At 30.7% G+C, this 13,228-nt stretch overlaps 1 protein-coding gene across 1 annotated transcript; it reads right to left on the bottom strand.

Moving 5' to 3' along the window:
- Positions 1-8,843: 8,843 nt before the first annotated feature.
- LOC127723525 (uncharacterized) lies at positions 8,844-12,671 on the bottom strand. Its single transcript, XM_052230165.1, has 4 exons — positions 12,658-12,671; positions 10,657-10,986; positions 9,806-9,965; positions 8,844-9,185 (listed from the first exon to the last, which is right to left on the bottom strand). The coding sequence occupies exons 1-4, from the start codon at positions 12,658-12,660 to the stop codon at positions 9,100-9,102; spliced, it is 579 nt and encodes a 192-aa protein (XP_052086125.1). The 5' UTR covers positions 12,661-12,671; the 3' UTR covers positions 8,844-9,099.
- Between the last annotated feature and the right edge of the window lie 557 nt (positions 12,672-13,228).

The raw sequence follows: 13,228 nt of genomic DNA, 5'->3' as shown, positions 1-13,228 counted from the left end.
ATTTAATCAGCGCAATACAGTCATTTTATCAAACACATACGTTTTGAATAGCATTGCGTGAAAACAAATGATCATGGCAACTTGCATATCAACATAACTGACACCTTTGAAAACTGATATGCGGTTTGTCCCACGCCCATCAAACCTGCGACTTATTTCAGAAAAATCTTACGGGAAAGAATTGTCGTAAATTACAAATATTTTAGTATTACTTACGATCAATTTTTGGCGTTAGATTTTTCTTATGAAAAAAACCCCGGGCTGCAAATATTAATCAATAAAACAAACCTTTGTAAGAGACATACACATATGCGAAATAAGATATGTGCTTACCAATACTCTCTTATACACACAGAAAAATTGCCATAGAGTGATTTGCTATCATTCTATTGCTAATCAACATTTTGTTTGAATGTTTTTCTACTTAACAATAAACGATGAAATGAACATTATATGATTAGGTATATTGACTAATATTAAATGAATGCATATTTCGAATTTGAAGATGTAAGTGCACCTATTATGTTGATGTTTTACATATATTGCCGCCTTTAGCAATGAAATGCATATTGCATATAAAGAAAACTTTATGAATAAGAAGTGGATTAAAATATGAACATGATGAATGCAAACAAACGAATAAGTACTAGTAACTAAGCGGCATTTACAAAAAGTAAAATAACAAAAGTACCACGAAAAATTCAAAACGGAAAGTCAAAAATGCAAACACATCAAACGAATGGAAAACAACTGTCATATGAATGACTTGGTACAGGCTCTTCTCTATGTAGAAAATTGTGGATTAAACCTGGTTTTATAGATAACTAAACCTCTCACTTGTATGACAATCGCATAGAATTCTAAGGCATAACTGAACATTTCACACCACAATAATGTCTCTACAATATGTGAAGTTCCAAAATAGAATATTATATCATTACCTGTTGCAGACGTCATTATCTTGTCGTTCAATATGTCATTTCTAGGGATGAGATAAGGTAACGATAAGTGTTAATCGTATAATATAAATCAAATGCCAATTTAAATCTTTAATTTTTTTTGTTAGACGTAATTTCAAGAAAAGATCCGGTCTAAGTACAAATATTTTTGTATACCAAGTTGCAAGAAAAGATCCGGTTTAAGAACAAATATTTAACAATAAGATTAGTTGATTCTCACGGCATTTTGTTTAGAAACTAATGTTATATTCAACGCACGCAAATTGCTACACAATACAACATGTTTTTATGCATGTGTTATATGCGATACATTGATACTGTGTACTAAATGATTCTTTTAGATTTGTATATGTCATATACATATGTAACACGTTAACATCGTGAAAATTTCCCTTTATATTATGAGGTCAAACTGTCGTATCAAACAACCTTCCAGAATGAGGATTTGAAATATTTGAACCACAGGAATGACATTAATCTCACATGACCGAAAATTTGATTTTTGCAAATGTTGCAGAATCCGGTAGGATTTTTTCAAACCGTACACTATATAAATAGAAAGATTCGATTTAAATTATATATTCAGCTTCTCAGTGAAAACTATTCAGCAAAATGGTAGGTATTTTTGTTCACATGATGACGTTTACATCGTAGATAGTTTTGATGACTGTTGAAGTTTATTTTGGTCATACAAATTGTTCAGAATTGATACATTCTCGACTGTTACACTTTTGATTTTGACAGTTGTTGATAAAGTTAAATCCATTCGGAAAATTGTTGCATGTTTTTCTTGTCAATTGTAAGTATTAAACGACGACAATAACATATGTATACAAAATCATTAGCTTTTTTTGAGAAAATGCATTGTTGGGGAAAAAGCTCATCATAAATACCAAGCTCAAACATTTGTACGCCAGACGCACGTTTTTATTCTACAATAAACTCACCAGTGACGCTCGATTCCAAAAAACATTAAAATAACAAATACAACACGAAGTTGAAGAGCATCGAGGATCCAAAATTCCGAATGGTTTTGCCAAAAAACAGCTTAGGTAATCTATTGCTGGGGTTGCAAATACTCAGTAAAATGAGAAATAATATGATAATATTTGAAAATTGCATTTTTTCGGCACATTTTGATTAATTGAGTTTTAACACTTACGAGTTAAATATGACTGTTTAGGAAGGCAATACAAAGGAAACGAACAAATTTATATTTTGAATCATATAAAGTTGTTGTCACTTGTCTTTTACTCGAGACCTATTATGACCTTTCGATTAACAAAAAGAGATGGTGGAAACATTTCCATAAGAATAGTGATGATATTTGGTTGATCACATGTCACCAAGACATCCCTGTAATTAATTTACATGAGCATACTAATTTAAATTGTTATCAGCTGTTAATAGCATATTGAAGTAATGAGAAGAGAAACTTATGTGCTGTTCGTTTCTAGTCAGTCAACAATGCCTACAAACATTTTATCTTTTCAGGACATAAAACTGAGTTGCTTCCTTGTATTATCAGCTTTATGTGCAAGTCTTGCCCAAAAAAAGAAAACCACCGTAACTGGAAGAGTAACAAAGAATGGAGATAGTGGAATAAGGGTAGATCTTGGAATTTCCCGTAAACATAAAAACTTTGAGTTTAGAGGATCAGTTTTTAGAGATAGTAAGGGAGATCGAGGTGCAAAAGTAGGCTTGGAATTGAAGTTTCGAAAGAGATCTACAGCATGGGTAGGTTTCGTATTTTTAACTTATATTTCATTATAATCCATTCATCTGACCATAGATATGCATTTTTCACTTAGATTTCTTGTAATCCCCAAAAGAATATTGCATATTACAAAGTAGAACTTCAGGTATATGCAACCAAACACATCAGATTAAAACCATTGTCTTACACTCTACTATAAAGTACAATAAATAAAAATATTTAAGAAATATTTGATAATTAAAAGAGTTAAACAATGAATAACCTTATATCCATATGAACGCAGCAGAAAATGTGTTAATTATACTATATGTATATTAAATTGTTACGTCATGTATTTATTTTCACGAATTTCTTTCGCAATAGCCATTTCTTCTGCAAATAAATAAGCGCAATTACAATGCAATATTCGCATAAAACCCTTTAACAAGTATATTATCTTTTATGAGTGTACGTGTATACTTACCTATCATAATGTCAAATGAACTATGAAATCTTAATAATAACAGTAGTGATCATTTCATTCAGGTAAACAATGATAAAAGGTCAAACGTAACAAATAATTATCCAAGCAAAGCGAATGTGACGCCTGTATTGTGTAAATTGCAACTTAATCGGACAATATATCAAGCAAATGACTGTTTAGATAATTGAATAAATCTTGTTATACATGTACTGTAAATTGTTACTCTGGTATGGTTTATAGTACAATACGAGGATATTACAAAGTATTAGACATAATAATAACATTTGTTTCTGTCACTATTTAGTATTGACAATAATTATCAATTAAAAATGATAATGCACTGCAATGTAAATGTGAAAGAAGAAAGCAGACTACAATTTACAAACTATGCTGTCTAAAATGTTGGCTCCCCTGTCATGAAAAAAAAGTAAAATAACAGCGATGCCGAACTTCAAGGAAAATTCAAAACGGACAGTCCCTTATCAAATGTCAAAATCAAAACCTCAAACATATCAAACGAATGGAAAACAACTATTTAGATAAAATATCTTAACTGGAATAAGGTTTAAGCATGTGGTATAGCAAGTAACAAATGGTTAATTGTTCAAAATAATATGACACTATATGATAACTACTTTGACAACTATTTTTGTCCTATTTTTTTAAGACCGGAGAACATTTTGAAGTGGTTGTTATGGTGAACCATTGTGACTTCAATGTTTATGATATAAATGAAGACAGTGTGATCACTATCGATGAGATTTATGAATTATTTCCTGAAAGAGTTGATGCACACAAATTGTTCAAAGCGCTTGATTCTACATCAGGTTAGTATAGTTATTATCTTGTAAGGGTGTTGTTTCTTTGTGTTTCGTTGCTTCTCCTGTCATATTTTAAACATTATTATCGAAACAAATAATTTGTGTAGGCCATTTGTTGAATAGTATAAAAAAGTTAAAATTTGAAATGTTTCACTTTTCAAACAAAACGCTTTGCGCCGATAAACAGTTATAGAGGAAACGTGGTACGCTGTTGATATCGTTTGGGTACTTCACCGACAGACTGAGTGTTTTACGTTCTACCGAATAAAAAATGAAAACAAAACGTTATAAATTTAATGCGTCCGAAGCGCTTTTCTGGGTTTACCTACATCAGGAACGCTCAAAGCCGAATATTTTGAAAGACAAGGATGTATAAGGACCGAAAACGTTGAAGAGCTATAAACCAAAAAGGACCTAAAAATTAGCCAATTCCATTTAAGGCTAACTTTGCCTGAGGGAGTTGAAACCTTGGCTTTTTCTAATTTCAAATCTTATAAACGGGCAATTTTAGAAAGTTTGTTATAAATCATGTCAGTACTACTGAGCTGATGATACCCTCGGGGACTGATAATCCACTAGCAGAGGTATCGACTCAGTGCTGCAAACAAAGAAAACAACACGTTATAAATTTCATGCGTCCGAAGCGCTCTGTATTGCATAAGACATCTCAAAAAGATATTAACCATTACAAAGTATTGCAATCCGAGGACATGTTTTGATAAATAACAATAGAACTTAATAAATATACTAAATATAGTTATCGCAGTACCAGATTAAACCGAGAAACGAAAGTACATAAAATAGATTTTGAGAATATTTCCTATTTTTCAGCTGATGGAAAGGTTACCATTGAAGAATTTAAGTTCATGGCTCCTCAAGTTATAAAGAAATGTAGACATAACAAGTATACATGATAATAATGGTTTTACTAAATAGAAAACTATGAAATGGTCGATGTACAAGAAGATACCAGATCAATTATTTTATAATAAATAACATACAGTTATTACGTAAAAAAATCAAGCTTTCCTTTTTTTCTATATATTGCTTTTTATTTACCAATACCAATTCCAGTAAAATAGAGAATTTCATCCTAGCATTTAATTTGTTTGTGTATGTGTTTATGTTTATGTTCTATTGATTATTAATAAAGTTTCTACTTTATCGAACAAACAGCGGTTATGCTTCATTAACTGCTATTAATCCTTTGTTAATTTATGTTTATTGTTCTCAATTTTCTTGGTTTCGTCTGTTACCAACCTATTATAACATCCGACTCGGACTTATTTGAACTGAATTTTGCTGTGTGTATGTTTATTCCACATTAGCTAGATGTAAAGGGGGAGGGTTGAGACCTCACAAAACAAGTTTAATTTATTTAAACCCATTGATGGCCTAGGGCTGTTTTTTATACTTTGTCAATGATTTTTTATTGTAATATGTTCAAAAATATTATAATCGATAGGTCATTATAGCTTGTTTATTGGCTGTCAACAAATGACACATTTTTATGGGTTATATAGACTAGTACTAGACAATTCTTCTTCTAAAATGCTCTGAAAAAATAAGATCACCGTACGTTTATTCTTGTTTAAACTTTCAGATCTCTTTTTCAATTATACAATTTCGAAGTAACCTCTCCTTCATTCGCTAGTTAAGAAAAAAGAAACTCATGGTCATTATGCATGTCTATAATTTAAGTAGTATTTATAAATTGACAATATTGTTGAATTTATTTAAATTTGATAATACGTTTTTATGTCAGCTCTTATTTTTTGTGCAATGTCTCTACTATTCCTTAAGAAGTCTGTAAGAAACGATTAATATATGTAACACGAGGGAAGTGGGTATTTGAAAAAAGAGAGGCGAGAGACACCAAAGGGACATTCAAACTCATAAGTTAAAATCATTTAGACAGGATACTGTTTGCGACAGGAGACAATGATGCCATTGATGTTGAAAGCTTAACAATGATGAATTATAATCATCATTATTTTCTTGGAGATATAAGTGTATCTGTATTTGCTGTGGTAAATCATTCTGACAGTGTTATAACATTTGTCACAACAACTTGTTTGTCGAATTAGATATGATTTTTATAAATATATACATATTATCATGTTTATCGGGTCAAACATTTCATAAACAACAACTTATAATGGGTCCAAAGGTTTTAGGAATAACGCTCAAAGCCGAAAAATCAAGGATGTATAAGAACCGAAAGATATATAAGGGGGTCATAACAACGGACATAATCAAACGCTATCAACGGAACAAGTAAAAAACAACAGCCATATCGAGGAAATAATCAAGCTATGAAGCAGACATTTTAAAATGATAAAAGTGATGTTCGCACGGTTCTTTTTTTAAATCGGAAAAAATGACCTCTTTTCTGCTAAAATAAGTAGTTGGGCAATTCAAAATTTCACTCAAACTGGAAAATAAACCTCGAACAATTTTTACAACAAAAGCAAAAAGTAAAATGAATTAAAGCGTATTGTAATGGAATGTGTAGCAGGTTCTGCTTACCCTTCCATAACACTTAAGATTACCCCCAGTTTTTGGCGGGGTTTATGCTATTCAGTTTTTAATTCTCAATCCTGTGTTTTGTATACTGTTTTTTTTCTTTTTTGTTTTTTGTTTGTCTTTTTTTGCCATGCCACATGTGGAGCAGGATCTGCTTACCCTTCCGGAGCACCTGGGAGCACCTGGGATCACTCCCAGTTCTTGTTGGGGTTCGTTTGTCTCAATCTTTTAAGGTTTTCTATGTTGTTTGTCTGTTTGTCTTTTCTTTTTTAGCCATGGTGTTGTCAGTTTATTGTTCGACGTTTGAATGTCCCTTTGGTATCCTTCACCTCTCTTTTAAAGGGAGGATCTATAAGTGCAGCGTCAAATAGACTATTAGTCATGTCATCAACAAGGAATGGAGGACAAGATAATGACTACAAACAGTTTTTAAAAAAAAGTTCTATATGAATAAAGGGTGATGCAATGTATGCGTAAATGAGACAGCAACAAAACGAAACAGATAAAAAAAGATATTTATTTTTGATTATAACAGGTAAAAATTATAAAGAAATGAAAAAATACCTACCATGTTGGCGGGCCTTTTCAACTATAAATTTCAAATATATATATATATTCACGCGAATAGGTCTATTTATATATTGTTGATATTTAAAAGTTCATACTTGGTCTGTTCTTAGAAATAAACACTTGCGATCAAAATTTTTGTTTATAACAAAGATTTCTTAAAAAAAATGAAAATTATAATTTAAATTTAAATTGCGATATTTTCCATAGTACGTTTTACCACATTAGGAATGTTTACAATGTCAGTGTATAACATTACCTAATCATAAAAATCATTAAGTACACAATTTCTATGTATTTCTTATAACAAAGGCATAAAAACATGTTGTTTCTCAATAATGTATGATGTCATTTATGTGCGTGAAATATATATTTCACTTGTAAGTAGTATATTGTAAAAACCAAAGTATTTATGTCATTTTGTAGTTGTCAAGTTGTAAATAGACGAATCTTTTCCTTTTACCAAAATGTGTACAAGCTATGAAAGTTTGAATGTCCCTTTGGTATCCTCGCCTCTCTTTTGAAATTAACTAATGAACAAAAGCGTCCGAAATGTACTTGCATTAATGCAGTTTTGACCCCAAAACCACTTATTAAATGTCATATAAATGTCTTCCGTCTCATGGATTTATTTTCTAAGTGTGCACATGCGCATAAAATGATTCTAAAAAGACGCTTAGATTTAGGTTCAAAATGTTATATGAATTTTGTTGATCCACCAAGAGGATGGTGCATCTTTATTATCAAGCCCTTTGTAACAAGTTTTGTCAGCATATTTATGCAGGCTGTTGATCATGGATGAAAGTGAATGCAATCCAATATAAAGTGTTATAATAAATCATTTACTTTATTGATTTGAACAACTAATTTGTACCAAAGGTGTAAACAAAACCTTTGTTCTTATGTAATAAGCCACTCATTTTCACTGAATTAAAATTATAATTATCAATATACAATAATACTATCACCTTAACTGTACATAAAACAAAGACACAATCACACTGTTTTTTAAGTTGTACACATATACATATAATTTGTATAAAAGACCGTAAACTATTATAGGCATCAACATTGTCTGAGGAGATACCATGTCTGATTATGATACAGATCCTGTGTCAAAGCTTCCCTTACAAAGATCTGACAATACTCTATTCTACATTCTGTTCTAAGAACTTTTAAATCACCGAATGAAATTTCTGCCTTCATTATTTTGAGTTGTGTGTCGATACAACAACACACGAGGATCCCATGAGCTCGTTAAAACAAAAAATAGAAATAAGTCCTCTCAGGTTAGGGGGAGGGTTGAAAGCTCACAAACATGTGTAGTCCCGCCATATTCTTTATGTGTCTGTCCCAAGTCAGAAGACTGCAGTCCAGTGGTTGTCGTTGGTTCATGTCTGTCGTATTTGTTTTTGTAAATTAATTTTGTTATAAATTAGACCGTTAGGTTTCCCGATTGTTTCACATTTTTCTTGTCGGAACCTTGATAGCCGACTATACTGTATAGGTACGGATGTCAAGTTGGTTCAATATTCAACATTCAACATTCAACATTCATTTTTTTTTAAATATTGAACCAACTTGACATCCATTGTATAGGTTTGTCTCATTCTTGTCATTGTTGAAGGCCGTACGGTTGCCTATAATTACTAACATTATTTGATCTTTGGTGGATAGTTGTCTCATTGGCAATCATACAACATCTCCTTATTTCAATATAACATACAGTAATAAAAGAACAACCATAAGAACGGGCAAATTACACACCGCTCATAATGAATGACTGATAGTTCGATGAAGTAGAAACTTTATTAACAAATGATCCATTCCTATACACATATACACAAACAAAAAAATCTTAGGATACAATTCTCAATTTACTTTATTCGTATTGGTGTAATATTTTATAAATATATAAAAGAATAACATGCTTGATTGATCGACGTATGTCATTGGTTAGAGAATACAGTATACAATTATTGATCTAATATCTACTTTATCACTGTCACTATCAATTCATTGTTATACATTTTATAAGAACCATCATTAATACTTATACTTGTTATATTCACATTTTTTTATAACTTGTGGAGCCATCAATTTGAATTCACCAATGGTCACTTTTCCATCAACTGAAAATAAGGAAAAATTCTTAAAACCATAATAACTACATTTTGTATAAAATACATTCACATCATTTTAACGTCAACAATATGATTTGTTACGTAGCAATAAATCATTAGAATATTTAAATGCAAAGGTAACAGCTCTGGTCATACATGTCATGTTGTAAATGGAGAATATGTCTAAACTCGTATTTATCTGGCATTGCTCATTAACCATGTTAACTATGTTAACCTAGATATACATACTATTTCTAATGTAACAGATATAAAAAAAATGTACTCGGATTGTCCAACTTTGTAAAGGAAATTGTTTTTGAGAACGGAAAACAAACATCTTAAGAGGTAGCACATGAAAAAGATACAATTAAAATATGTAGGTCTACTAAAAAATGACATCAGCATGGTACACGTGTTTTCCTCTTCCTACATTTTTTTGTCAATATAACAACTATATATGACATTGAAATATGTTTGGTTTGAAAAGTAAACAAATGAAAATTTTCAATTATTTTTACTTCAGAAAAAATGGCATACAAAAACAAATTTCTTAGATAATGATGTTGACAAAAAAAAGAAATAAATAAAAAGAAACTACCCCTACAAAATTACAGTAGAATTATACTAACCTGATGTAGAATCAAGCGCCTTGAACAATTTATGTGCGTCATTCCTTTGAGGAAACAATTCATAAATCTCATCAACTGTGATCACACTGTCTTCATTTATATCATAAACATTGAAGTCACAATGGTTAACTATAACTCGAACTTCAAAATGTTCACCGGTCTAAGAATAAAGAAGGAAAATAGTTTGCCAAGTTATCTCATAATAAAAGCAATATGCATATATGTTTATCTAAGGCATACATAGTAAGAGACGCTCACTCTGTCGACAAATTCGATCTTGCTCCTTTTTGAGTGTTCACCATTCCCTCAATTTTTGTTTGTAAACTTAATTCGTCTTCTTTAACAATTTATGAGATTTGAACATCGGTAAACTACTGTTGCCTTTTTTTTCCTTTTATCCTGAATCGGTTTTTAGTACTTGTCACTAGTGATGTTATACAAGTTCATATGAACATATCTCAGGTAAGCATACAAGTAAATGTATTAACCCGAGCTAAGTGAATCTGAAGGGTTTATCTGTCACTTGCATTTATACTAAAGCGTATCTTTTTTGAAGAAAATATGGCTACCGCAAATTTCCTGAAAATAAATGCTTCACGACAAAAATGTCATAAACAGTAATATTTTAAGTGGATTGCGAAGTATTTTTATTACTTTGATGTTTTCTTTTATTGACGGATGGACGCAATTCTACTTTGAAATTTGAGGTTTTTGTATGTTTTTTTGTTTGTTTGTTGTATTTTGGAGTATTAAAAACAAAATGCTAGTTAAACAAACACTCCTCATTTAGGGCCCAATTACCAAGATTATAAGAAAATATAGGTAAAAAATTAAAAGAAAAATATATATACCCATGCCGCAGATCTTTTTCCAAACTTCCATTTGAAGCCTAATTTTGCACCTCGATTTCCCCGATTATCACCGAAAACTGATCCTCCAAATTCCAAGTTTTTTCGTTTGTGTGATATTCCTAAACTCCCTCCTCGGTGTCCTCTTGAGGTACCGAAGCCTGTTCCTTCGAAACCCCAGTTTCCCCGTTGATGGGAAATTCCAAGATCTACCCTTGTTCCAATATCTTTATCCTTAGTCAAATCTCCAGTTACAGTGGTTTTCCGTTTTTGAGCAATAGTAAAACTTGCACAGGAAGCTAATACTACCAGAAAGCAACTCAGTTTTAAGTCCTAAAAAGATAGTAAAATATTTATAAACACCGTTTTACTAACTTGAAACAAAAAACAAGATAAGTTGTGTTTTCTTCATTTTTTTTAATTATAACCTCAGTGTGACATTTTAATTTTAATCTAATAAATATTTCAAATAATATGATGACGCAAACTCACAAGATGCACACAAGCGCATGATCAACATACATGACATAGGTGTAATATAATAAACAAGTACCCACATCTTTATATTATTCAAAATATGAATTTCATTGTGAAATATTACAATTGCTGTTCCTAAAATTCACACTTACGCTTAAAAAAAGTTAAACCAAATAAACGGATATATATCGAAAATATGTATCGTTAAAATACTTTTCCCTTCTTTCGCATTATCTCTAGATATTGGACATTAACATAGCAATTGCTTATTCAATAACCTAAATGTTAAATCATGCAGAATGTATTATCGTTGAAAAGTTATCATTTTGAATAAAAATGCATGTAGCTGATACAGTACGTTCATTAAGATCGTACTGCTCCAGAAATTTATAATTTTCCAGCCGAATATAGACCCAATATAAGAAAATCCAACTTTTTTTTATAACTAGAAGACACACACCATCACAAAAAAGGAAAAAAGGCACAAAACAATGAAAAACATTGAAATTCAGACAGATTAAAAAAAAACTAAATATCGACTCAGGTGCCCAGGGCTGATATGCATTTTTTTCTCCAACCTTTGCCTATTGTTGAGTTCATTAAGTTCATTAACGTCCTGGCGATCAGTCGCATTCGTTTTTATTATTAGCAAGGAAATAATTGTACTGTTGAACTACGATAGGAAAAACGACAGATGACGGTCAACATCAAGTGTTAGGTAGTTAAAATGTCTTGCCGCTAAGAAAGCAACTATGTTTAAAGCAAGCGATCGGACATTTTGCCCCTGAAATTGAAAAAGAGACATTCTTTAATAGCTTCAAATTATTTTCATATATTCATATATTTTGTAAATGAATAACGTAATACATATTTGATACTTGAGAATAATTGAGATGTCACTGTAACGTCATGCTGTGAATGAAATATTTTACCTAACAATCAATTTTATACAAAAACAAACAGGTTTGGGCAAATGAGAAAATTGGAAATCATCACCCAAAAAAGATATTTTACTTACAGATTTAAATAAAATCAAGTTGAAAATAATAAATATATTTTTAAGTTGGCCCTAAGGTTCATATTTAAATGAAAGAGAAATGATCGCGCAATGAGATTATTTTTGTTTTAGTTTATGCACTTTTTGAGAAATTGTCAAAAAAAAAATGATGCTTTTAAATAAGAACATGAGACAAAACGTAAACAAATAAATACTGGTATGGAAAATATTTTAAAATGGAGGACATGAGTCGACAATATTTTCTTATAATTCTAGGGGTGTTTTTCAACCTTATCACTTGTAACAAGTCTTTCTGGATTTAACTTCATCAGAGAATGTACCAAACTATTTATCTTGTCAAAATGAACTTACATAGAATAACCATAACCCATCTACGTTGTAAAAAAGAAACGTAAGATACCAAAGGGACATTCAAACTCATAAGTCAAAATTAATTTGAAAATAAACTGACAACGCCATGGCAATGTGTAAAAATGCAAAATCATCAATATATGAACAAATATACCTACCATTTTACTGTGCAGTTTTCTCTTGAAAGTTTAAGAGATATTTTGTTTCGATTTATTTTGTTATATAGTGTTATGATTGGAAAATCCTTCCTGATGCTGCAGCTATGCATCAAATATTTTCGAGGTTAAACTTTCCATATTTTTTATAAATGTCATACCTAGAATACAAAAAATCAAAATCCGCAAATTTGACGATTATATGATAAAATAGTTCGACCACATACTATAAAGGGAAATTTTACAATGTAAATGTGTTATATGACATAAAAGTCTGAAAGAGTCATTCAGTACACAACATCAATGTATTGCATATCAAAAATGCATAAAACATTTTGTGTATCAATAATATGTGTTGGAAATTACGTGCTTAGAATATCAACGTAATAGTTTGTAAACATAATATCGTAAAACAGAAACTATTTATATAAAATGTGTAGTTGTATGTTCGTCCTCACACCGGATCTTTTCTTTTAATTTCGTATTCCAAAAATATAACAAAGCTTTAGTTTGTAACCCGGATTTGTTTTTTTCTCAATCGATTTATGAATTTCGAACATCGGTATACGAATGT

This window comes from Mytilus californianus, unplaced genomic scaffold, assembly GCF_021869535.1.
Source record: "Mytilus californianus isolate M0D057914Y unplaced genomic scaffold, xbMytCali1.0.p SCAF_13, whole genome shotgun sequence".
Classification (NCBI taxonomy): Eukaryota; Metazoa; Mollusca; class Bivalvia; order Mytilida; family Mytilidae; genus Mytilus; species Mytilus californianus.
Note: the sequence above shows the minus strand (reverse complement) of the source record. Positions and strands in the feature narration are given on the sequence as shown.

Coding starts and splice junctions, on each gene's coding strand:
- LOC127723525 (XM_052230165.1), bottom strand. Junction 9,966..10,656: donor GAAAAAGATCTGCGGCATGG/GTATATATATTT, acceptor CTTTATTCTTAG/ACCGGTGAACATTTTGAAGT. Junction 9,186..9,805: donor GGCGCTTGATTCTACATCAG/GTTAGTATAATT, acceptor CCTTATTTTCAG/TTGATGGAAAAGTGACCATT.